The sequence below is a fragment of the Mus musculus genome, chromosome 13 (assembly GCF_000001635.26).
Source record: "Mus musculus strain C57BL/6J chromosome 13, GRCm38.p6 C57BL/6J".
Lineage (NCBI taxonomy): Eukaryota > Metazoa > Chordata > Mammalia > Rodentia > Muridae > Mus > Mus musculus.
In genome coordinates, this window is record NC_000079.6 from 103,082,578 (window position 1) to 103,109,591 (window position 27,014).

General features: G+C 43.5%; 1 protein-coding gene and 1 long non-coding RNA gene across 14 annotated transcripts in view; one reads left to right on the top strand and one right to left on the bottom strand.

The window, feature by feature from the left end:
* The window catches only part of Mast4 (microtubule associated serine/threonine kinase family member 4), a 602,614-nt gene that overhangs the window by 350,092 nt on the left and 225,508 nt on the right, over positions 1-27,014 (bottom strand). For 4 of the 13 annotated variants that reach the window (XM_006517705.4, XM_006517704.4, XM_030247309.1 and 1 more), the window contains exon 1: positions 14,171-14,314. The exons of 7 other annotated variants lie outside the window; for them this stretch is intronic. In XM_006517705.4, the coding sequence (XP_006517768.1) occupies positions 14,171-14,209 (39 nt within the window). In that variant the 5' untranslated portion in view covers positions 14,210-14,314. Of the gene's footprint in view, positions 1-14,170; positions 14,684-27,014 lie in introns of those variants that run through there. 2 more of the 13 variants (XM_030247307.1, XM_006517701.4) reach the window with 1 other exon arrangement.
* On the top strand, positions 14,483-18,335 carry Gm30050. The gene is made up of 2 exons (XR_382842.1): positions 14,483-14,566; positions 18,065-18,335. It is a non-coding gene; the product is annotated as a predicted gene, 30050 (long non-coding RNA).

The following is a 27,014-nucleotide window of genomic DNA, read 5'->3' on the forward strand; positions in this document are numbered from 1 at the left end:
CTCAAATCACATCAACATGATGCTGTGTCCTCAAAGTAAGGACTGTTTTATCTGGGTGGAAATAGCATTTAGTCAGTGTGCCTCTGTCTGGAAGTTTAAGGTGTAGTAAGAGTTGAGGAGTGAGGAGCCCAGGGTGGGAGGAAGTTCTGCTGAAGTGGGAAACCAACCATCCATAACCTTCATGCTAACACACGTGCACACAGACACACACACAGACACACAGATACACACAGACACACACAGACACACAGACACACACACACAGATAGACAGACACAGACACAGACACACACACATACACACACACGCGCGCGCGCGCGCGCATACACACACACACACACACACACACACACACACACACACACACATACACACACACACACACACACACACACACGTACAGTCTGGACTGGCTGAGAACAGCTGTTAGAGATGAATGCCAGACTTCACACCAGCTTCCAGTTTAGAACTACCTAAGGAAAGTGTCTGACAATGACAGGAAGGGCTAACATAATGTAAGACACCCTCCTAGTGAGGAGGCAGGAAATGATGCCGTGCAGCCACTGTTTCAGTGTGGCTGCTGCTAGGCTCCCAGCTATCTACTTTAACTAACTGAAGGTGGCTTGGGGGACACAAATGGAGCTAACTCAGAGAAGTTAGTATGACTCTAACCCTGGTCATTTCCTTCTGTGTTCTGCAGAGGCTCACCTGAGTCCATGCATCAACATTCCCACGGAAGCTTGTTATTTTCTCTGAGCAATCAGCCCTTCCGAGAAATGACAAACCCTTTCAGGGTACAAAAAGAGCTGATAAAAGTTCCTCCTGACATGGGGACAGAAGGACAAGATGTTTAATTTGGATGATTACAAATGTTCCTCCCCAGAGATGCAACATTTAATAAAGAACTCCACTTTACCCTGGGTTCCTTCTATCAAATCAGGTGTGGAAGAGTGAGTAGTTCTGGATCAGGTAAGAAACCTATCTCCCTTCTTGTGAGTGAAGTGACCATGGCTGGGGAAAAAGGACCCTGGAAAACAGTGATTGTTTGGGGGTGGGGGGTATAATTGTAGAGCAGACCAAATAGCAGTGGAGCCATGCTACTGACATTACAATATTCTCTCCAAGGAACCTGACAAATGGAAAGTCATACACAACTTGAAAACACAGGTAAACGGACAGAGCAGTGAGGAACATTCCCTTTCAGGGCCACTAATGTAGCGACTATCACACAAAGAAAAGGCGCTTTGACATCAAAGCTCCATCTCACAAAAGCCTCTTAAGTATCACATACAAAAGGGCAAAACAGCATCAAGTTGTTTGGACTCTACTCCTTTCACAGGGAGGACAATTTAACGATAGCATCGATGAGGGACAGACCTGGCGTGGGCATATATGCACGTGTGCGGACAAATACTCAAGTATATTTACACTCTAAATTTTAAGTTATCTCGATTGGTTAAAGTTCACTAGGCTAATGTGGTGTTAGAGATGTAGAGCTCCACTCATGAAATTTTAAATAATAGTAATGGGATTTATCTAGATGCACCGGCAGAACCTAACTATAAAGCACATGAATAAAGACTGTGCATGAATTTTGAATACTTATTTTTCATAAGAAAACAAAGAACCAAATGTCTGACTTCTTGGAGTCTCTAAGCGTAGCCTGGATTTGCATTTCAATAGCTTCCAAGGTAAGCGCTGTGAAATTGGTCAAATGTAGAGACTTGCATCTCGGCCTCCAACCCAAATCAGGCAATTAGTTTCTAGAGAAAGTGGCATAGTGGGGTTGCTATCCAGGAGCTCAAAACCTATTCCCACAAATGCACATCAAAGTCATCTCAAAGCAAATATGTCGAGAACACGGGTTTTCAAAGGAACAAATTCCAGAGTGGAGACACAAAGTGCGGGCACAGCTTCTATGGCCAGGAAACACAAACACACACACACACACACACACACACATACACACACACGAGGCATGCTCGCACACAAGCACACATGCACCAAAGTAGCAGACAAGAAAGGAACATGAAAATATGAAGACTGAGGCCAGTAGTCTGGTAGAAAGGAAAGCTGGTCAATCTATGTCTCTAAAATGAAACTCATTTCAATGCAGTCGCCACTACATACAGCAGGTTCAAAGGGACAAGCTGGACACAGGAGCACCGTGGGACCCACCCCCGGGTTAGCTTGTGTCATGGGATGAGGCTGCTGTGATGAGGTGACTTGATGGACTCCAGGACAGTTCCCCTTGACCCTTCCTGAGCTCCCTTCATCACGAATTTTTTGGAAAGCCCAGAGAGGCCCATTGCTAGGTATTCTGTGTAACTGTCTCTGCGTGGGCCCTTCCAAGTGGCGCCATGTACTGTTCTTCCTGCCTTCCCTAGTCCTTTGTACGTCCTTTTAATAAAAACAGGGTAATTAGACATCATGAAGCCCAGAGGAGGAGGTGTAAGGTTTGGCTCATGGCAGGAACCTAAGAACTAAAATACAAACAAACAGAATTGAATATATGAGAGTTTATAAAGAAATGAGAATATATCAGGAACAAGGGAATGTACGAATAGTAAGCACTATCAACCTCATTTTACTAAGGGTCCACTCACACACCATGATTAGTGCTGTGGTCTAAACGTGTGTAACCCCTCCCCCTCCCAGGCACTCGCACGCCAAAGCCTTTACTCCCAGTGTGATATTTATAGGTGGGCCTTTGGGTGATAATTAAGGCTGGCTTTGACAATGGGGTAGGGTGTTGAGGATGAGCCCAGTGTCTTGACTGAAATGAAAGACAGAGTATCTCTCTCCTAAGCATCCAGCCAGGTAAGTAGAAAGAGATGGTAGATACAAAGTCTGTAGGCACCTTGGTTTCGGACTCTCCATCAGCCTGTGGGAAATGACTGTACTGTCGTTTTGTTACAGCAGCCCAGAGTGCTGGCACAGAAAGCTGCCTGCTTTAAGTCCTCATGATTTCCTAGCTGCGTAAACGTGGCTGCTTCCATATAGCAGAGGAAACAGAACCCCCAACAAACGGAAGCTGTGCTCCAGAGCCACCTGCTGCGGAGCCATGCATGAGGCATACATACGCTGGAAGCTTGCACATACAGCAGCAGCCAGAGCCACAACTCCAGAACTTAGGATGTCCTCCTCACGTCCTTGACACCAGCCAAGGTGATTTACACGCACACGTCACACTTGTTTTTACAACACCCTTCTGAGTTAAGAACTATATCTTGCCGATAACAAAAGCAAAGCTTCAAAGGAGCACCGTGCCTACAGGGGTTGGCGCCAATACATGGCAGCAACACTCAGACCAGACAGGAGGCTGGGTGACCTTGCAGCCGCTGCTCTCAGCCACACAGAAGCCTGCCCTGTGCGTGAGTCTCTACTGCTATCATACACTGCAACCCAGACTGCAGAAGTCAGTGCTTACACAAAGACAGTGTGAGCCGGCCAGTTCTGACTCCAGGCACTTGGGCCCAGGCTTAATGGGCAGTTGCTGTTCTGGCCAGGCTCCCCAGAGACAGCTCTGTGACGCTGCCCAAGCCAGCATGCTCCAAGACCTCAGCTGTCTGAGACATATAGATGAACCCAAGTGACACAGGTAAGTTGAGAGTCCAGCCAGGAGAAAGTACCCCTGCTGACCATGAGGCCACATGAAGGAAATGTGTACTGAGTTCTACCTACAGGGGGATGGGATGTATAATAAAAATAATCTACTCTCACACATCATCAGATATGACTCAGCTTACCAAAATGTGTCTCACAGTTAGGCTACCGTACACCCTAAGAAATGAATTGTGAGCTTTACCATTAATAGAAAGAGTAAGGTTTTAATGGAAAACTGCAAATAGTGTCAATCGTATTATTCAATTTATCTCCACAGTAATGCTAAAACAGAGAATATATCATACGAAGCTATGAAACTATTAGTGCTTCATTAAAAATATATGATTAAAAAATCACAAGATGAAGTAAATCTAGGCTTATTTCTCTCTTTTTTAAAATTTTTATTTATTTATTTACTTATTTTATGCACATGAGTACACTGTTGCTGTCCTCGGACACACCAGAAGAGGGCATCATATCCCATTACAGATGGTTGTGAGCCACCATGTGGTTGCTGGGAATTGAACTCAGGACCTCTGGAAGAACAGTCGGGTGCTCTTGACCGTTGAGCCATCTCTCCAGCCCCGGCTTATTTCTCTTAACAACATATTTGATTTTTAGTTATGCGTCTCTATGTAAGTGGATGTGGGTTTGTGCAAATGAGCACAGGCACCTATAGAGGCCAGAAGTGGGAGTCAGATTTCCTGGAGCCGGAGTTACAGGTGTGTAAGCCACCCGGTGTGGGTGCTGGGAGCCAAACTGGGGTCCTGCACAAGAACAGTAGGCTCTGAACTCTTCAGCCAACTCTCCAGTCCCCCATGCAGACCTACTTCTAACTTGGAGCATCAAGGTTTTAGAATTATTAGTCTGCTAGCACTTTCTTCGGTCATTTTGAACTTCTGACAAAAATCTGTATGTTGCTACAGCTTCCCTGAGGATGTGTGTGTTCTCAACAAATAAAACTGGGCAAGTACTGCTAATAAAATAAAGCCAGTATTCTCACGTATTGGCCTCTCCAAAAGACGAGTTTAGTATTTGTATTATCAATGTGACTTAATGGCTTTGTGTACATGTTCACGGGTGCCAAAAGAAATTGGAAAGAGCGTCAGAAAACTGATTAAAATGGTCCCTTGTATCCAGTGCCTTTTTAAGGTGAATCCTTTATCTTCAATTACAGATATTCCATTCAAATGGAACAAGAATTTCAGTGGATTTTGATGTAATCTCACTTAGGTTTTAAAATCACTCACTGTTTCAGGCAATATGGTGCCTGCCTCATCATCTTCATTTAAGAATGAATTGCTTTTTCCATTACAGCCTCTCTCATCTGAGGTGTTTTGCTCTGCTTTTCAAAATTGTATTGGAATGAGACTTGTAGGCAAGTTGTCAAAGTTGGAAGCAATTTTCAAAATGAAAGAAAAAGAAAACGGAAAAAAAAAACCCACATATCTTCTGGATACATTATTTTCAGGGTGCGCCACTAAAACCATTAACCTAACTCTGCATACTCCAATTTTAACCATCCAGGCAGAATATGCATTAAGATGTTCACTGTAGTATAATTCTCAAAGCTGTTCTAACATAAATCTGTTAATCTGGGAGAATCTGTCTCCCCCTTACTTGAGGTCTACACCAATTATTTATTATGGCTGATCACGTCAGACTCCCATCTAGACACCTCTTGAGAAGACTAAAACTACACATGCAACTGGTCCCTGCACAGGGCCCGTAGGTGGCCCCACAGGTGCCATGTCTCTTCTCAACATTCAAACCACTTCCTGCTATTTGTCTCTGCTCCCTAGCCCCGAGCCCGGGAGTCATCTCCAGTCTCGTCCGTCCTTCCTTTCCTGACCAGCGACAGTCTGCAGTCACCGCATCCTGTTGACATCAGCCCTAAATTGCTGTTCTTGTTCTTCCTCCGTCGGCAGCTCCATCCAGAAATCCAGTTCACCTCACTTCCAACCTGACAGCTCTTTATCCTGCTTCTAATATTGGGCTTCTCCAAGCATTTTTCCATGAATGGCTGATAGCTGCTAAGACATTTCTGTGCTCGACTCGAAATCCTGCAATGGCCTCCTCATAAAATGTCCTGTGCCTCCGTTTAACACCGTTACTAGGGCTTGGTTCTTTGCTTCCTCTTACAACTGTCTGAAGCTCTTTATAAAGGTTGGATGTATCTGTAGGCTATGCCTTGCTCGCCTTGTGTGTACAACCTGCCTAGAGTGATCCTATCACCTGCTCGACACTTATCTGGCTTCCACTATTTGACAGAGATTCAACCGCCCTAAAGTCATGACTAACATGGCCTGGCATTCAGGATGCTTGAAAATTGCGGTCACCAGCACAAGTCTATAAGTCTCTCCCATGGCAGGTCCATAATCTACTCTTTTTGCCCTGCTAGAGTCTAAAAGAAAAACACACAGTACATATTGGAGACAAAACACACTTTTTTGACACAGACCTGTTCAATACAACTATCACCATCATCACCATCGTCACCGTCATCATTGTTGTTTTTGTTGTTAAATGTCTCTGGAAAGGAGGGCTGTTATTTGCTGCCTAAAGGAAAAGCAGAAACACCCACAACTCATGTAAAATAATAAATATGAGAAGCAAAATAGGTGTGCTTTCCACGAGAAGGGTTCCAGTCAAAAGTGTGGGCATCTGTTATCTCTGGCACCAGGAGGTAGCTTGCAGGAGCAAGGCAATTGTCCTGGTATGACCCTAAGGTAGTTTTCTGATGTACACCATGAAGCATGTTGGCAACCATTCCGACAAGGTAAAATTGCGCCCCCACGCTTTGGGCTAATGATCTAGTGCTGCCTCTAGCCATCCCCACTGTAATAAGCATGCTCCCAAGTGGGTGGCTAAATGGTTTGTGCCCTCTCATTGCTGGCACTGATACTATCTGGGAACTCGAGAAATAATACAAAGAGTTTTCACGTCCTCCCCTTACACACACCCCTACCTGTCCATTCAGAAAACACAAACCACATCTTCTTACTGGAAGAAAGAAGGCCAGACATAGCTCTCCAGTGATGTCATATGGGTGTCATGGCTTAAGGAAGAGTACATTTCAGCCATAGCTGTGTACCCCTGCCAAATGGTAATGGAATCCCTGTGTACCAGGTCCAGAGGACAGGCAAGAGGAAGTTCACTGATAGCAACAGGGACTTCCAAAGTTTCTCTGAGACAGTGATGAATAAAACCAGTCCTTACAAACCCTCTCTTTTATTGACAATGACAAAACATATCATGTTTGCTATAAAGGGAATGGAGACAGATACAATGTTCTCATACCATCCAGACATGAAGGGGTTAATCTGTTAATCCATTTCTTTTAAAATCTGGATGATATGAAGAAAAACAAAATAGATTTTAGATGTTGGTTATGATGTGTGGTTTTCAGACTTTTTATACCTTGTTGTGATCCATCTTTAAGAACTCTGCAGATAACTGCTATTTGTTTCCTGGGGAGGAATCAAACAGCCTGAGATCACACAGTACGTGGTACACATGAGATGACTTTCAACACTCAAAAACACGTGCAGGCTCCTGCCTTCTGTCCCATTAGGCAGGCACAGGCACCCATGTGCATGAGTGCATGCGGGTGCGCGAGCACACACACACACACACACACACACACACACACACACACACACCCCCACCCTTGCTCCGTGTATGTATGCATTTGCATATGTGCATGGTACACATTTTAAATAAACTTACACGTTAGTGTTAGCTAGTACCCTGCTCTCTTAACCACTTGATGCCCCGTCAGCTTTCTGACATCACTAAACACATTTCAAAACCACGATGTTAATGACAGTGCAGCCCTCTATCATGTGTACCTCGTGTTATCTGCCAAGCTCCCTGTTTATGGTTGGTGCCAAGAAAAGTATGTAATTCTACGCGAAGTTGGTACCGTCTACTTGTATTTCATAATTTATGTGAAATATGTTTCTAGTAAATTCAAGCAGCCTATTTGCTTTTGTTAGGTTCTAGTGCCAACAATAAAATGATTGGTTGCTTCACACATATTGATTTTTCTAAGTTCATGTGATTCTCAATTTTTATAGTTTATTGATTAGCTTGTCTATTATCTTCTTCAGTCTGCTCACATTCCTTTAAGTAATTTCATTGTTTGGAGCGCAACATTATCAAAGTTTTAGGACCTATCTACTCTAAGGCATTTTTCCCCCCGACAACTTAAAAATTTTAAAGGTATAATAAATAAAACCATGTGACACTTCAAAGAAGCAAGCAAGAACTAAAGAATGAAGAACAGTCTGCTACATATGTAGTCAAATCTGAGCAGCTAGGGCACACATGAGAAGAGAAGATGTGAGCACAGAGTGCTCATCACTGGATTAAAAGATGCAAACTAGCTCACCTAGGAAGGGAGAGTAGGTCTGCTCATGGGCCATTTTATCATATGTGTCTAAACCAAGTCATTGTATGGGCCTAACAAAGGGACAGCGCCCAGCAGAGTGGGTGGAGCTTCCAGGGTCGGGGAATGGATTATAAAAGGTGGAGAAAAGTGTCTCAGTCATTTTCTTTATCACCCCTCAATAAAAGGACTTAGTATTAGGCAGTAATTCTGCAAAAAAAGGCATCTCTGGGCAAACAGATGGATGAGGTAGAGGTTGTGGATTCTAGGCTGAGACCTGTTAGAGGGTAGTCTGGCAGACGAATTGAAAGTGTTCTCCTGGGTTAGTCCCCTCACGCAGGGCTGGGTGCCTGAGTCTCTGAGCCCCTCTTCCCACTAAGCTCCTGATCACTCTTTATTCCTAGAGATAAATAAAAATATGGATGGGGCAGCTGGGGCAGTGGTCTGAGCTTCCTAATGCTGCAGTCCTTAAATACAGTTCCTCCTCATGTTGTGGTGAGCCCAACCATAAGATCGTTTTCATTGCTACTTTATAACACTGATTTTGATACGGTGATGAACTGCAATGAAGATATGTGGTATGCAGATGTTGATATGTGATCTCCAAAGGGGTTGTGACCCACAGGCTGAGAATCCCTGATCTAGTCACATGGTTGGCTACATCTTCTAGATTCTGGGTTCTATTAGCTGCTGTCCCCTTCTAACCACTTTCGTTCAGGAAGTTGAACATCCCCTTGCTGCTTCTGGCTTCTGCACAATCACCTGAGCTTTTCTCATGCTCCCCACATCACTGCACTAAACATCTTAAACTAATTTATGCACGCTGTGAGTCAATTGCCCGGATACCGGTGACACCCTTATTTAATTACTTAAAATAATACTCTACACAACTCTGTAATAGCACAGAAGAGAGCTAAAGTTAACGGGAAAAGTCCTGAGTGTTACCCCTGTGCTAAGAAAGCACTCATTCTCTTCAAACTTCCATGGCTATTGTGCACACGCAAACATGGAGATTCAGAATGGTGAAGAAACCTGACCCTGGGTGCAGAGATATTCCACGTCACTGAGCACAAATATGATCCTAAAGTCTAAAGACTTTAAGTGTAAGTCTATAGTTTTAAAATAAGCTATTCACAAGTACAAAAATCTAAAGTAATATAATAATTTTAAAATATAATGATTCAAGTATGCTATAGAATTAAGTATGTAAATAAAACAATGAGATCCTGGGAAGATTAGCATAGAATGCAGTAATTGTGGAAAATTCTATGAACAACTGAGAATTTACTTTGGTTTATAATAAGCAGAAAGAATTTGAGTAAAATAAAGAAAGGTGGCCCGTCATGATGGCGCATACCTTTGATCCCTCCTACTCAGGAGGCAGAGGCTAGCAGATCTCTGGGAATTCAAGGACAGTTTAGACTACATAGTGAGTTCCAGGACAGCCTGGGTTATATAGAAATCCTGTATAAAAAAAGAAAGAAAGGAAAAATAATTGAAGTAATTGTAGGAAAACAGGATACAAGTATATTGGATAGCCTCAAGAGCGATGAGACAGTCTTGGCACGCCATAGTGAGCCTAGAAAGGTAGAGAAAGCAGAAGAAAGATGAAGTGCGCATTCTTATTCTATCCTGGAGGAGAAGGGAAGTTTGGTGGGAACAGGGTTGAGAAGCAGGCCGGACAGGACAGAGCCCTGAACCCTGAGGATACCAGGCATCTTCGCAATCCAGGAGCAAAGAATGTTAGACCTAAACTCTACATATGTTCATGGAGACCTCATGGCTTGGTAAGAGGATGCAAGTGATGGGGAAATCAAACTTAGGAACAAGGGTGACACAGTGAATTATTCTATTATTCACAGAATGATTACAAAGATAGATAATAACGTGTTAGGTTCTTAACTATGGAAAAAAAAGGAGGATCCAGTATAAATTTATTGATTGATTGATTGATTGATTGATTGATTTTTTTTCCTGAAACAGGGTTTCTCTGTGTAGCCCCCAGCTGTTACAGAACTCACCTATAGACCAGGCTGGCCTCAAACTCAGAGATCCACCTGCCTCTGTCTCCTGAGTGGTAAGATTAAAGGTATATCCCACCATGTCTGGCTTCAAACTTACTTATTTTTACATCATTAACCTTTTTTATTAAGATTAATGACCCTTAGAGTATAAATAAGCTAATTTTTTTCTGAATTCAAAGATATATCAGCATTACCTATCATAGCAAGCTACATATCATGCCTGTCTCCAAGCAGAAAGCAAACTGCCGATGCATAAGAAACACCGTTCGTGTGTGCTTCTAATCGGTCTAACAAATTAGGCGGTCATTCGAGCAAAAGCTCATTTATGCCCCAATGAAGTTCTTCCTGCTTCAGTGAGATCTACAGGGCTTTCTAGAATTGCTGGAGAAGAAAGGTACCTCATCCCAAGAGGAATTTATTCCCGAGTTTGTCTACTGTGCTCTTCTAACTAGATGATTCCAAATAGCCACCCAGAGCCTTCGAAGGAACAGGGACAGAGTGGTATCCCCACATAAGGAGAGTGTTGGTAAATCTCAGATAAGGTATAAACACACTTCTAATTACATTAAAGTTGGCACAGAAGGGACATTGACATGTATATGACTGGAATGACCTACACTCAAGCACAAAACAGAGGCGATCTGATACTCAGATCAAACATAAAATCTCCGTCCCTTTCTCTGCTGTCTAAACTTGAATTCTAGACCAACATCAGAGGAAAATAAGGCAAAAGACTAGTATGGGCTCTTTATTAGTTTTTTTTTTTTCCTCCCTAAGGTGTGTATTGGGAAGTGGAGATGAGATCAGGAAAAGAAAGAAAATCAAACAAAGCCCATGCATACTGGGAGTCTGAAAGATGAGCCTCTAGCTACTTTGTTGCTGTGCATCACACAGGGAACTGAGGATACACTGTTTGCACATCCTAATAGCTCATGCTGCCTTGGAAGGAGACTTGCAATGGGAATATTTAATGGGAGAAGATGATGCCTAGGAGGCCACAGCTCAACAAGACTGCAGGAAGAGAACCGTAGAAGCCTTTCTCAGACACTTCACACCTCTCACACCTGCCTTAATGATACTGGGTACTCTATGTTCTCCAGCCTCGGAATCCATCACTGGAGATAGAGGCACTCTCATTAAAACAAATAAGAGAGAAACATATAATGGAAATCACTAAAACAATTAATTTCCCTGACAGTTAAAAATTATGACCCAGAGATGAGGGATATTAGGTCTGAAAGGAGCCAGTTATCCATTGACAAATTAGACCTGTCTAGAAATTCAAATTGCCCAAAGTCCAAGGTCTGCCCGAGTCCATCAGTCAGCTTGCCTCCTGTTCTGAGATGCTGTCTGAGAAGTTTCCAGAATCTAACAGTGAAAGCCTTTGGGGGTTGTTGCTCACACTCTTCCTTCAAAAGCAGTGGCTGAAGTAACCATCAATAGCACTGGAAACACTAACAGTCTACCCAGGAGACAGGAAGGTACAGCCACTTAAGACAGAGGCTCAGAGAGGCTACCACTTATGAGGTAGCCTTGCTCTGAGGAATTATATGTTCTGACTAAAATTGTTTTTTTTTTTCCTTTTTACAAAGTCCAAATTTTAAAGACATTACCAGTGTGTCTGCTCTGAAGAGCTAGAGGTACCGAGATCTTAAAATAAGTTCCAAACACACACTGTAGGCTTCTGCACTGAACACATATTGCATTATTGTAAAATTAGATTTTAGAAAATTAGAATACTGTGCACTTCAGATTTCTGTCACTAGGCTTTAAGTTATTTAAAGATCTGGTTAGTTCCGCATACTGTTCATTTATTCAATGCATAGACTCTCATTCTCTCTAGTACATAGCACCCTGCATATTTACAACTGTCGTGATCTCTCTAATCCGTGTTTACCGGCTTTCCTAATGACGGCTCTAACTTAATATAATATCTAATATTTATTATACTAGGTGATCTCTCACTTTAAAAACTCAAATATACCCACATCTTGATTTTCAAAATGCAAGAGTCCTGTGTTAAAGCATGTCATGTTTCAGAAAATTAAACAGAGCCCATGGGAGATAGGGATTGTTCAGGATTCCCGATACACTGGTGTCAGAGGCAGGGATAAGGAGATGGATGGAGGTTTGCTCTTGGTTCCGCTACTTCAGGTCCACCTCACCAGCAGCCGGAGTCCTAACCTCACTAGGTGGCGTTCCTCTTACAAGTTCTACAGTCATGTCTGCTGTAATGCAAATGCAGACTTTTTATTGTGTCCTCTACTTACACTGGAATTTCTTGAAACAGCTGCTCTGTGTGTGTGTGATGTCTTTTAAAATATGAATTGTCTTGGGGACAAGTCGGATGAAGCAAATAGGGGGCCTGTGCAGGGCTTGTAACTGAGAAACTTTTAGACACTTCCACCCTCGATGTTATTTCTTATCGTGTGAAGACCCAGTTTCTCACTCACAATAGAAACTGTTCACTCCTGAGCAGGATATACTGGAGGAAATGAGGTGTCCCAAGACCAGACTTGCTACAACAGACATCATGCACTCTAATTCCACATTAGCAAGTCAAGTGCCTTTGTTTTGTTATACATCTCTTTAGAAAGATGCAGCTCTAAACTTTAAGTTTGAAAAAAACGACTCCTCTTCTATTTCTAAATTAAAACTCACTGAACCCAGCCACCTTGCAAAGCCCCCAAGCTTCCAATCATCTCTGATGTCATTATAAAAAAAAATTACAGAACGAAAAAATAAAACCCACATAAATTTCTTCTCAAAAATATATTTTAAAAAACCCACTAAGTTAAATTACAGGGGAGAAAACACCAACACATTGCTATCAATTAATAATAAGTCGGCACGACTGGAAGTTCCACAGAACATCACTGTTTTAACAAAGAGCATTTCCATATTTAACCAGTGACTCCGAAGGGGGCAGGAAGACACACAAACAGCTGTGCATTACCAGAACTTTATGGAGAGGACGAAAACAAAGAAGAGGAAGTCACAGCAGCGACTGTACATTCAAAAACAATGACCACAGGACTCTCAAAGGAGGTCATCTGTTTACTTAGGTCTGGAACAATGGATGGCACTGAACCCCAACTTTTTCAATCCCTCTCTTGTCTACCCACAAATAATCCCCTGGCTTGGGCGCAGCACTATGATGCTAACTGAACATAAAGAATGTCACTATCAGTAGCTGACAACACCCAAAGCAGCCGGCTAAGGGACAATGACTCAAAGGGTCACCAAATAAGCATTTCTTAGCATGTCGTCTAATCTGGACCCTCGAGCAGGCATATTGTCTTAATTTCAAAAATAATGAACAAGAGCTCAATAATGGCCAGATTCTTTCCCAAAGGAAAACAAAACAAAACAAACAACAAAACACCCTCCCCCCCCCCAAAAAAAAACTTTATACAACAAACAGAGCCATTGGTAGACAAATACTAATTTGAATACATTTAAGCTATGGCTTCCTTAAACTCAACAACTGCCAGGCAGATGGGGGTTTTTGTTGGTTTTGTTTTTTAAGTTTTCATATTTGCTAAGTTTTCACTTGGCATACATTTGTACTCTAAGAGAAAGACAGAGAGTGAATTAGACAAAGTTGAACACAGAAAAGCAAGGGGGGGGGGTGGCACACACATCCCTCCTAGTCTCTTAAACACAGCCAAGTCTGATCCAGTTGCCAGTAGAAACTTTCATTTCACCGACAGGTAGACATCTAACAGCTGCAGACAACTGCCTGGCAGTCACACAGATGCCACCAGGAGGAGGTGACCCTCTGTGCAAAACTCAGTCCTGTGTTCCCATTACTAGACGGAGTTGTTACTGCCTCAGACTTCCCTGACATTTCATAAAACACCCGAGCTTCTTATCAGCTGCCGCCACCACCCCAGACTGAACTATTCCTGAACAACCATGCCCAAAGTGTCAGACTAAAAGTCCTGTCTATTGTCTCTGACAAAAGACCCTCCCCTCATTGAACCCCACCATGTGTCAGACCTGTAACGAGTGCCCCAGCAGACCCCACTCCCAAGTAGATATTAAGAACTGAGCACGCAGCCCAGTATAGGAATGTCATGGGAACTTTGAAATCCTCAATGGCTCGCCACTGACAAGGCTGCACGTCAAGAATGGAAGGTTCGCCTACCTGGAGCCCTCTCCGTCTCAGAATGCTGGACTCATCCATCTCACTCTCTGCTTTCTCCGAGCCTGTCGCCACAGTCTGGCCATGCTGTACTACCTCTACTTGGCCACGATAATTCAGAGCCCCCGCAGCTGCTAAACACTTACATCACGCTCTAGCTGATTGGAGCCTGGAGTCAGCTGGTCCTGCTTAGTTATTCACTCCACCAACTTCGGAGATCACGGATGCTCTTGCAGTTCGCAGTTCGCCCGCCGCGGAGAGCGCAGCAAGTGGGCTCCGACAGGCACCTAATGTATATCGCCCCCGCAGGCGGAGGAGACTTTCGCTATCAGACTGGAAATTCGTGGGATCCCTGTTTTGTTCCTCCAAATGCTGACTGGTGGTTTTCCAGGCAAGCAGGTAAATGGCTTTCGGCAGCAACTTTGGGTCAAGCCCCTTCTGAGGTCCAGAGTAAATCAGCGCTGATACATACCTCTTAAAGCAGCAACTGATTGGGAAGGCAGAAAAAAAAAAAAAAAACGGAAAGAAAAAAGAAACAGGGCCAGCTGGCTACATCCAGCGGCACCACCGCTCACTCCTGGTGCTTGTCTTTTTTAACCGGTATCAAAGGAAATAAATTGTAGCAGAACACACAAGCTGCTGCCTGAAATCTGAAAGAGGGAGCTCAGGGCGCGGCTGCTCCTCAGCCATCCTCCAAGGAGCACTTCCCACCCGGAGAGGAGAGCTCCATTCCGTCACACAAACATCTCTCTGGGTCAGTTCCCAACCCTAAGGCACAGAGTATAGATGTTCATTTCCCCCACCCAGAACTTAGTTCTGCTGATATGGGACCAGCATGTAAAAAGAAGGAAAACCTTCTAAGGCCCATCATTAGCTGGGATATTAACCTATTCCTATAGCCTTATAAGCTGTTGGGGGTGGGGCAGAGGTAGATTTCCATCATGTGCAATTTCACAGTTTGTTTCAGCTTGTTTATTCCACTCATCTTCATCTTACTGCAATTCAAAGCAACTACCAGATGAATATTAGGGTTCATTACTGGCAAGGCACAGGGGTAACAATATACGATACTATCAATTTATAATAAATAATTCCTCCTGTGTCTGCTCTAAAGATACTTAAATTGGGGGAACTGTGTGGTCCTCAGGGAGGCAGGCGCTCAGTGGTGTGTCTGAGAAACACCTCCACAGTTACAGATTTGTCTTCTTGGAAAACACGGGAAAGCAGCCCTAAAATTATTTAAAATATCAGTGATTCTTGGACTCTTACCTATTCCAGAGATCTAAAGATTTCCAAACGATTCAGGGAGGGGAGAAGGAAGAAATGTCTGGTAGGTCTTTACAGACCCCCATCCCCCCCCTTCACTTTCTGCTCCCTTCCTGCCTGTCAGCATGCTGGTAGCCTTGCTATCAATTGATTAGATTATGTCATTAAAAATAGCTCTGGGATTTATGAATCTAAGCACTGAGCCAGATTGGCTGCATTGTACAGTGCCAGTCCTTGCATACAACCCTAGACACACAAAGGAAGTCCAGTTGGACTGTCCCTAGCTGAGGTTCGGCAGAGAAGGGTGTCAGAGTAGTTTCTACTTAGATGTGTTCATTTGATGCCACTTAAGGCAGAAAGCCCCAGACAGTTTTTAGCTCTGGCTTATATGTAGAGAAATGATGCTATGTCCAGAGAAGTGGAGGGGGCACACGGTCTGTGTGTGTGTGTGTGTGTGTGTGTGTGTGTGTGTTGGGGGGGGTTGGAGGGAGAGCACTAAACTGGTCATCAAACAACTCAAAACACACCAATAAACTTGGGCATAAGGCACAGTTTGAAAAGAAGATGCCTTCAAAACTGTACATCCTGTTTAAAATTGAAGGTGTTAAAATAGTCTGTTCTTTTTCTCTTGATGGAAAAGAAAAGCCCAATTAAAGGCAGCCAAATGGGCTTGTAAAGGTCCCAGGAGAGCGGCTCCCATGCTCACTGCCCCGGGCACTTACACCTCTCCCTGGGAAATGAAGACCAAGAACCACAGAAGCGGTACCCACGGCCCCTTCACTTTCCAGTAGTCCTCAAAGAAGCACCAAAACTTCCCTGAATTCTAAGAGCCCTCCAAAACCTGGGCAGCCATAAAGCCCATATCTATGTCTTTGAAAGTCTTTGCTGTCTGCTTACAGACTAAGAAGGAAGGCATACTGATTTTAGGGGAAGAAGCATTTTATTTTTTCAACCATAAAGCTCAACTTTGGAAAGCAAAAGTCACTCATGGTTCTTTTTTTTTTTTTCTACTTTTAAAGATGTGGATACACACACACACACATGCACACGCACACATGCACACACACACACACACACACACACACACACACACACTGTAGCTGTTTTCAGAAACACCAGAGAGGGTATTGGATCTCATTATAGATAGTTGTGAGCCACACCATGTGGTTGCTGGGAATTGAATTCAAGACCTCTGGAAGAGCAGCCAGTGCTCTTAACCACCGAGCCATCTCTCCAGCCCCCATTCATGGTTCTTTTTACAAAACAACAACAACAAAAAACACCACTAATGTGTTTACTTATGCATACATGGAGGGCAGAGAACTCTGAGGACTTGTCTCCTATACCTGGGTTATGGGACTTGAACCAGGGTCCACAGGCTTGGAGGTAAGCATCTATACCTGCTGAGCTTGCCCCCCCCCCCCCACGGTGTATATATGTGTGTGTCTGTGTGTGTGTGTATATATATATATATATATATATATATATATATGTATATGTATATGTATATGTATATATATATGTGTGTGTGTGTATGTGTGTGTGTGTATATATATATATATATATATATATATATATATATATATATATATATATATATATATATCTTTGCGTTGAAGACCATGATCTTCAGCCTGCTAGTACTTCAGGAAAAAGTAAAGCTGCCACTAAAGAGAAAAAGGGAAAACACCTTTGCTCTGAAAATAAAGACCACACTTTCCTGGGAGGCGGGGAGGGAGGTCAGAAGCATCTTTTCTGTGATGGATGGTGGAAGCTGTTTGGAAGTGCCACCAGAAGATGCTCTGGGGACACACTGTCAGAAAGGTAGCTGATGTGTGTCTCTGATAAGCAGAGCCTATGCAGCAGGCACCTTGGAGGTAGAACCGCCTTGATGCACAGGTCTGAAAGGACTGTGGCTGAGGACAGAGAGTGTGTCTCCTAACAAAGGGATATTTTGAGATAAAAATCTAGGTTAGCATTCCACCCTTAACTAAGTCTAAGATGAAGATTATAACCGTCAAATCTAGTATGAAAAAAAAAGTATCGATTACCTGTCAAAATGTATCACTTTGAGAAGTGATACACATACATTTTAAAGAAACAAAACAAGCCAGGGGCAAAAACATTTGGGACAAAAATGAAAGACTGCTGAAAAATCACATCAGGCAATAACGGCTGAGCGGAGGGAACAGTAAAGGGAAATTGCTACACTTAGCCTTTGCCGTATATTTTCTCATCAAGATAAGCCATGTGTTAAAACGCAATAAAACCCTCAAATGATGACACTATTCACAGGTAATAATTGGGATCCAGGCTAATTTCCATTAATAAACTCATTTTTCCCTGTGATTTTATACCTTCACAGAACATGTTCACAATATTGAGAGAAAGTTCACAAAACACAAACTTCAGTACACATCCCCTTTACGTTTATATTCAAATAAGACAACTCAGTGGGCTTTGTCATGCATTGTGGTCTAAATCAAGGGGTTTTGTAGTATTTGGTTTACAAATATTTACATGGGTACCTCACAACCCCATCCACCCTTGGCACTGTTTAGGTCATGAGACATTCAAAAATCTATGGTCGCTAAGATAGAGGTCAAAATGACATTTCAATAACTATTGCAGGTCAGTGTCTTCCAGAGACAAAAACAATTCCAAATTCCAATCAGGAAAAGGAACATTTGGCCGCTTTTCACAAAGAGGCAATGGAGATTCGTAGCCACTGGCACAGTGTTGATGTGTGACCTAAGAATTCAGGTCTGACTCTTGTGGGATGTCTGTCTACGACCTATTTGGAACCCTGTATCCAGAAGATCTGGGTTGGTTACCCTGCATCAAGGTTTCCTTGGATTGTATCCACCCTCTGGCAATTGAATGCTTATTGAGTTTGTTTGTATACATGGTTTTTGTTGTTCTTTTTTTGTTTGTTTGTTTTTGTTTTTGTTTTCGAGACAGGGTTTCTCTGTGTAGCTCTGGCTGTCCTGGAACTCACTTTGTAGACCAGGCTGGCTTCGAACTCAGAAATCCACCTGCCTCTGCCTCCCGAGTGCTGGGATCAAAGGCGTGCGCCACCACGCCCGGCCTGTTTTGTTTTGTTTTTTAATAAATATTTATTTAATGTATATGAGTACACTGATGCTCTCTTCAAACACACCAGAAGAGGGCATCAGATCCCATTACAGATGGTTGTGAGCCACCATGTGGCTGATGGAAATTGAACTCAGGACCTCTGGAAGAGCAGCCAGTGCTCTTAGCCGCTGAGCCATCTCCCGAGCCCTGCATGTTTGTTTTTTATAAAGCAAAGGTACTTGAGATTTTCAGATCTACCCTCTGCACCTGACTCCCCCGGCTCCATCTTCCCCTCCCAGCAAACCCAGCCTTTCCTTCTGAACATCTGTCCACCCAGAGGCCCCATGTCAAAGGAGGGAGAGGGTCTCATCTCCCCACAAAGAAGGTTCGTTCTCCCTTGACTTTCTACCTGACCCAGAAGCAGCAATGGCAGAGGAACGCCAGTTTGCTGCCCCCCAGCCCCAGCCCCCCAGAGCACTCTGTAAGCTTTCTGGAATTCATCACAGCTCAGAGGGATGCTTCTAAATGTGTTCATGCATAAGTGTGGTGATGACAGTTACTTCTCAAGAAGGGCTACAGATAATGACAAACTAGTCCCATCATCGTATCCTGTTAAGATACCTGAAAGAGAGAGAAGGCTTCAGTGTCTTACTTAGTCATTCCCCAGGGAAGTCAATATTGCCAAATGGATACATTCACCCACTAAACCACTAATTATGCTTTCCATTCACAAAATTACTACTGTTACCAATGAATCTGTTTGCTGCCTTTTTAATTAAAAAGTTTTGGGTCATATGGGGCACAAAGGGGATGATCATTCATGAGAAGGCATACAAAGATCGACTGTGGTAGCAATCATGTCCCTGTGTCTCTCTGAATGGGACGGAGACCCATAGTCATGGGCTTTGCTCAAGAGCCTTGTTTATATGCCTATTTCAATTCCTCCTTAATATCTGTACGTTATTTCCACTCCTTTCACTTATAAATCATAGTGATTGACATTTGTTGGTCATATACTATATGCCAATCAGTCATCTCACTGACCACCGAACAGCAACATTCCCACACATCAGGTAAGCCCTGGTCCCCACCATGGACGAGGAAACTGGCATCTGAGGGGTTAAGTATCTCCTAAGAGTATACAGCCAAAGACAGGCAGAATCAAGCCACCAACTCAGACCAGGCTGGAGTCTACATCCCTACCTCCATCCTTTCCTCTCCTATAGTGGTTAAACCAAGGAGAGACAGAGATATGAAGGGCACTTAGATCCCTTCCCCTCTATGGGGGAAAATATCATAAGAGGTCAGTGATCAGAATATACCAGCAAGGGCATGGAAACCCCAAGGGATGTTGGACTTCTAACAGAAAAGGAGCATCCGAGGACTGAAAGGCCTTGAGCAGGACTGGCACAGAGAAGGGGAGGGGGAGGGGGAGGGGGAGAGGGAGAAGGAAGAGAATATCCAGAGACAGGCTGGGGGAGCAGCTCTGGGTCTCCTCTCAGTCTGACCCATGGGTCTCTGCCTTCTCAATTACACACTTCCAAATACAAGCAACACTTAGCTACAGTCACACTACCTACGCATAGCCAAGGGCATTCTCTCAGCTGCTGTGCCAGGCCCAGCATATGTCCCGGGGGCGGGACAGTGCTGGCAGCTCTTTATTTCATAGCCCAATAACTTTTCTGGAACTCGCCACCAAGGGAGTACTCCTTAAATCCCCCTCTCCTTTTCCAGCAAATGACTCAGAGCAAGACTGTTCTACTCTGAGCAGTGCTGGGAAGGAGAGGGGAAATCCCAGTTGTGACGTCATTCTCCATTCTCCAGAAGTTGCCCTGCATAGGCAGCCAGCCAGACCTATCCGGGCTTTACCCCAGACAAGTGTACAGGCCATGGCAAGTCCCTCAAGTCCCCCTTCCGGAGCCTCCTCTTTCTTAGGTGTCAAGGTATCGTGGGCTTAGGGAAGAGGAAAGGGAAGGGAGTGACCTGATGGGAAACCAGCATCAGTAGAAACCAGCATCAGTGTGCTGGGGGGGGGGGGGGGAGCCCGGCACAGCTCTGCCTGGGAACCTGTGGCCTTCCTCAGTGGTACACAAGCAGGACTTTCCACTGTTCTTCCTCCTCCTACTCAGAGCCTCTCAGAGCCTCTGCCTCCAAGGCTCTTGGCTTCCAGACTCTTCTGTCCAGGAATTTACTGAGGGATGAGGAGAGGGCCGAGGCCTCACTCTCCTCTGTGAGAAAGTGGAGCCCAAGGCACACTCTATTGTTACCTTTAATTCAGTTCAAATGGCAGGTGGGGTCAGTAGCAAGCATATGCCTATGAAATATGCTGCAAGCCCACGCTTCTCGCACCGAGCTCCCTTCCATCCCATCCGCCTGCAATCTGAAGACTGTCTCAACGCATGCAACCTGTGATTCCTACTATGACACACGCAGGATTTCGCTTAAGGCCTTTTCATGAGAAAGCTACATTGTCTTGACATCTGCATCACCATTTTTTATCTAATTATTTCTGGCATATTAGCCATCAAATCACTACTGACAACATGATAAGAATCACGGGGTTGAAAAAAAATTACATCCTGGGAGGAAATAATAAAATATAAATCACACACATAATTTTCTTTTGAACATTTTAACAATGACACCCTCATATACATATGAAATATAGCAGACTATCCCCATAAATGCCCTAGCATCAATCACAGTGGGAAAATATCCTCTACTTTGCGAACACACGAAACCAACAAAATGTAGCATTTCTAATAAAACTGGATAATACAACTTCATTTTTTTTCCATACGACATTTATGAAGTTCTGACAATTGGAAAGAGCACCAATATATATATATATTTTTCAATTATGTCCCTGAGTCTCTAAATGGTGCACAGCTAACAATGGGACCATGAGCTGGTACGTGGGAAAACTCTATGTTTCACGTTCATAGATCACGGGAATGGGGGCTTGAAGTGACATGGGTAGTATCATTGTGACATCACCTATCAACCACACAAGCTTCAGACAGTCCTATGTTGACACGGTGATGATACGAAGGGAGCCTGAATCGAGTAAGTATCTTATCAAGCTTAGAAAACAGTGAGTCCTAAAATGAATATGAATAAGATAAACCTTGCCATAAAACACAAAGGCTGATTTGTTTTTAATCTTCTGAATGGTATTCCTATCATAGTAGATTTGTTGGTCCAGAGTTTATAAAAAGCTCTGTCAGGCTATATACAATCAACTTACTCTGTGTGTCTGTCTGTCTGTCTGTGTGCAGATGGATTTGTGCACAAGAGTCATCAGAGCCTCTGGATCTGGAGGTCTAGGCCACTGAGCCACCAGGTATGGGTAAGAGTAACTGAGCTGGGGTCATCTAGAAGAGCAAGCACTTAAGCACTGAACTATCTCTCTTGGCCCACATCTACTTTTTTTTTTTTTTTTTTTTTTAAATCCTATGGTGACAAAAGGCTAACTGTCACCTAGCTGAACTTCTTGGAAATATCAAGCACAAAGTATAAAAAGCATCTAAAGAAATAAAATCCAAAGGTTTTTGTTTTGTTTTGTTTTGTTTTGTTTTGTTTTTAATTAAAAAACATTATTTTAACCTTGGAATTTAAAAGCCAAGTGGGTAAGATGGCTCAGTGGGTAAAGAAAGGTGTTTGCCACACCACACAAGTCTGGTGGCCTGAGTTGAATCTCTAGCATCCACCATAAGGGTAGAAAGAGAGGACAAATTTCACAAAGTTGTTCTCTGACATCCATATGTGTATTGTGGCACATACTGTTCCACATATATATCATTCACACACAAACACGTGCATGCACACACATGCTCACACATATACACACACATACACACATGCACATATACACATGCACACACATGTACACACACATACACACATGCACATATACACATGCACACATGTGTGCCCACACCTGTGCACACACACACACATATGTGTGCACACACACACATATGCACACTTACATATGTGTGTGCACACACACATATTTAATCCAGGGCTTTTTTTCGGGCAAGGATGCAAAGGTTTAGAAGCCCCCCTGATCGTCTTCCTCACTCGCCATATCTCACATTTTCTGTGACCTTCTTTCAACCTGCAGTTACCCATTATCCAATTCAGGTGCTAGTAGGAACATGGCTGCCACCTGCCAACTAGTTCATGGCTGAAAAAGAAGTAAGTCCTTCCTGGGACTCTCTCACATTGCACAGCGAGCACTGTGTGCCCCACTTCTCCACTGCACTAGCCCTGTCTTCCAGCATCATCTTAATGGACTCGTGGAAGAAACACAGAATGGGCTCTGGATTCCACCTCATCAATCCTCATTGGCTTCCTGGGCGCCACTGGGAAGGGAAGAAGCCTGTTCAATTTAACCAACGTGAAAAGTGAGACAGAGAGGCTCAAAGAAGCGCCCAAGGTCATGAAAAGAGAAAACAGGTGAAGTTAACAAGAAAGTCCAGGGTCTGTCCAGGCAGTGAAGTGACTTCAAGATAAAGCTTTGTTCCCCTCCACTTCCCCCTTCCACTCACTAGGACGACAGAGGCCACTCAAGGGCAGAAAGTGCCCTGTAAAACTCCCAAGCAGTCAGACAAATAAATGGAAAACCAAATATATGCAGAGCCACACACACTGGTGCAGGGAGAGGAAGAAGCCAGCCTCGGGTGAAGATCAGACAGGATATGCACATAAGAAGAGCTCACATTAAGACCACCCAAGGACACAATATGTAAATCTGACTAGTTGTGGGGAAGACACAGAAAACACAGGGCTTATATCATACGTGAGTAGAACACAGCAAAGTCAGCTCTGGGTTTCACTTTTAGTATCTCCCTACATTGTAAACACACAGCCTTCACTACAAAAATATTCCATGGGGTGTTCTGTCCATTTCATCCTTGGCTCTGTCCAGGACCCTGATCAGGGGTGTTGCTCTTTTTCAATCAAGGAAAATAAACACTTTTCTGGACTTTTAAAATTAAGTTTTAGAAGTTGCGATGTTACAGATGACTACTGTAAAATGTACACTATAAAATAATGCAAGGAAGCCACATCCAATTTTAAGGAGCAATGACTTGTGAGCCTTATTTTTAATACGCCAAAACATGCATGTACTTTTACACATATAGGACCTAGAAATTCATGTGAAAAGTCCCTTTAACAACTGTTCTTAAAATTAAACTAAAGGGTGGCGGCTGCTTTAGCCAAAGCCAATTCACAACAATCTTCTGAAACAATGACAATAAATATTTTTTAAAAAATGTAATCACTGGGGTTGGCAATTTAATTTCTCACACTTGTTTTCTCTCTAGTGTATACACGAATTCAGAAGGAGTGACATCACACTGTCCTTAAGGACCAAGGAATCTATCTCTCTATTTTACTCACTGATACAAAGTCACCATGTTCTATTTGAAATCCCCAGCTTGTTCATTTATATTCATTAATCTTAATGATATCATTAATGCACAATGTGTTTCACAGAAACTAATCGTATTTTGCCAGAACCAAACATTAACAATTATGCCTCCCATTATCACCTAATAAAATAAAATAAAATGTAAAATGTCCCAGGCACACCAGTGAATATTTTGACACGGTAACTGATTTGCATTTTTAATGCTACAATAAATTGGCCAGATTATCATCAATTAGATAAATTAATATTCTCTGGGCATGAGTGCTGGAGACCCACAGCATTCTCCATTCGATCCCTTTCTTGATCTTTATTGAATCCAGGCTTAGCCCTCCTTGGACCCCTTATCTAAAGCTGGCTTTTGTGACTTAAGCTAATACCACCCAGCTCAGCACCATATTCCTCTTTAATTTTATGTACTTATCATTGCTTTAAGGAAAGGCAGGAGATTAGGGAATCTGTGCTCTTCAAGTAAGGGAGACGTAGCTACCAAGGCGATGAAGATTCCTAAGTCAGAAGTGAATGAATCGATTTGTTGAAATCATAGTATTAGTATTTTTTTATCCCCTCAATTCAGAAACCAATCACTTGGCATCTACTAAGCATTAGACATCAGGATGGATTTTGAGAATAGGGAGGGGGAGAGACTCAGCCTCCGGTTCTAAGACACTGAATAAATAAATGAAAGGGAGGAAGTGAAGAGAGAGAGAGGTCAGTATTGCAGGGTGCACTGCTGCTTTAATGCAGAGTGAGGATGTTGGGTGAGCGGGCTGAGAGCAAGGAAGGGTTTGGCATGAGAGGTAAACCAGTCAGCAGCAGAGATTCGGGACCACAGACGCACCTTTTATAAATCCACGAGGCTAAGGCCACACCAAGGCCAACTGAGCCATCATCCTCTGGGGAAGGACCAAGCATTAGCGGTTTCTGACACTCCCAGGGGAGTGTAGAGTGTATACAGGTCATAGGAAAAGGAAAGAGAAACTCTCAGTGAGGCAAAAAGGATGTGGGGAGGGTCTGGAAGCATGCCACATCAGCAGAACAGTGGTACAAGAGCAGGGCAGTGATAAAATGTAACAAGCAGGTGGGGCACAGTGGGTCATAATCTCTAACTACAGGTCACCCTGAACTTGGATACACTTACAAGGACCACAGAACTAAAGGTTACATTATTCGGCCATTCTCCTGCCGGCTAGATTTGCAGGAAACAACTTTGTTCTACTTTTAATACTCGTGCAGATTAAGATTCAGTGCCTTCTATATCCAGAAGATGCCCCAACTGGTAAGAAGGACACATGCTCCACTATGTTCATAGCAGCCTTATTTATAATAGCCAGAAGCTGGAAAGAACCCAGATGCCCCTCAACAGAGGAATGGATACAGAAAATGTGGTACATCTACACAATGGAGTACTACTCAGCTATTAAAAAGAATGAATTTATGAAATTCCTAGCCAAATGGATGGACCTGGAGGGCATCATCCTGAGTGAGGTAACACATTCACAAAGGAACTCACACAATATGTACTCACTGATAAGTGGATATTAGCCCAAAACCTAGGATACCCAAGATATAAGAATCAATTTCTTAAACACATGAAACTCAAGAAAAATGAAGACTGAAGTGTGGACACTATGCCCCTCCTTAGAAGTGGGAACAAAACACCCTTGGAAGGAGTTACAGAGACAAAGTTTGGAGCTGAGATGAAAGGATGGACCATGTAGAGACTGCCATATCCAGGGATTCACCCCATAATCAGCATCCAAACGCTGACACCATTGCATACACTAGCAAGATTTTATCGAAAGGACCCAGATGTAGCTGTCTCTTGTGAGACTATGCCGGGGCCTAGCAAACACAGAAGTGGATGCTCACAGTCAACTATTGGATGGATCACAGGGCTCCCAATGGAGGAGCTAGAGAAAGTACCCAAGGAGCTAAAGGGATCTGCAACCCTATAGGTAGAACAACATTATGAACTAACCAGTACCCCGGAGCTCTTGACTCTAGCTGCATATGTATCAAAAGATGGCCTAGTTGGCCATCACTGGAAAGAGAGGCCCATTGGACACGCAAAGTTTATATGCCCCAGTACAGGGGAACTCCAGGGCCAAAAAGGGGGAGTGGGTGGGTAGGGGAGTGGGGGTGGGTGGGTATGGGGGACTTTTGGTATAGCATTGGAAATGTAAATGAGCTAAATACCTAATAAAAAATTAAAAAAAAAAGAAATAGTGCCCACACCCCCAAAAAAAAAAAAAAAAAAAAGATTCAGTGCCTTCAAGACCCTCTCACTATCTGTCAATCACCTTCGGGAGTGACCATAACACTCGAGAAAAGGGGCGTGGCTGAGAGAAACAGCAAGGAGGAGGCGCATGGGGCCTGTGGCCATAGGAAAAGGTGGCTCTCATCTCCTGAAGACTAGTATTGCCACAGGAAGGCAAAACTTTCTCTGCACGTTCCTTCCTCTCAGACCCAAGGTCACTGGAGTGGGGCCACCCTGCCCTCTCTGCCCTTCCTACCCACACTACACAGCTCTATTATTAAATGTAAACTTCATCTTTCCTTTCTCCGGGTCTCTCCAAAGCCACCAGACTCTGGTGACAATTTCATACCTCTCCTGACAACCTTGAAATCCTGTCAGAGCTCTCCTCAGAGACGGCAGGTAAGGCTATCTGTGAGCGGCCTGTTAATTGTATTCTTTAACTGTCCTCTGCAGAATACAGGACACAACTGGATGGGGACATCGTGGCTGTTTTACCCGAGGATAATACTAACAGATTAAATCAGATTCTACGGTAGATTCTTCACCCTGAATCATGGAAAAAAAAAAAGCAGGTTTCTTTCCAGGGAAAATATAACAAAATATAAAAATTGATTAGAAATAAGTCTAGAGAGCACCCTTATTTGGGCCTGAAGCACAAGTTTTAAAATGCACGCCAGTGATTTCACTGCCCCACTTCCAGGAGGGATACTCGCAGGGAGAAAGGTAAATGTCTACTGCTTGCTTCTAACGAAACACCTTTGACCGGTTTTTCCATAAAAGCCACAACTAATACACTCCCACCGTGGAGT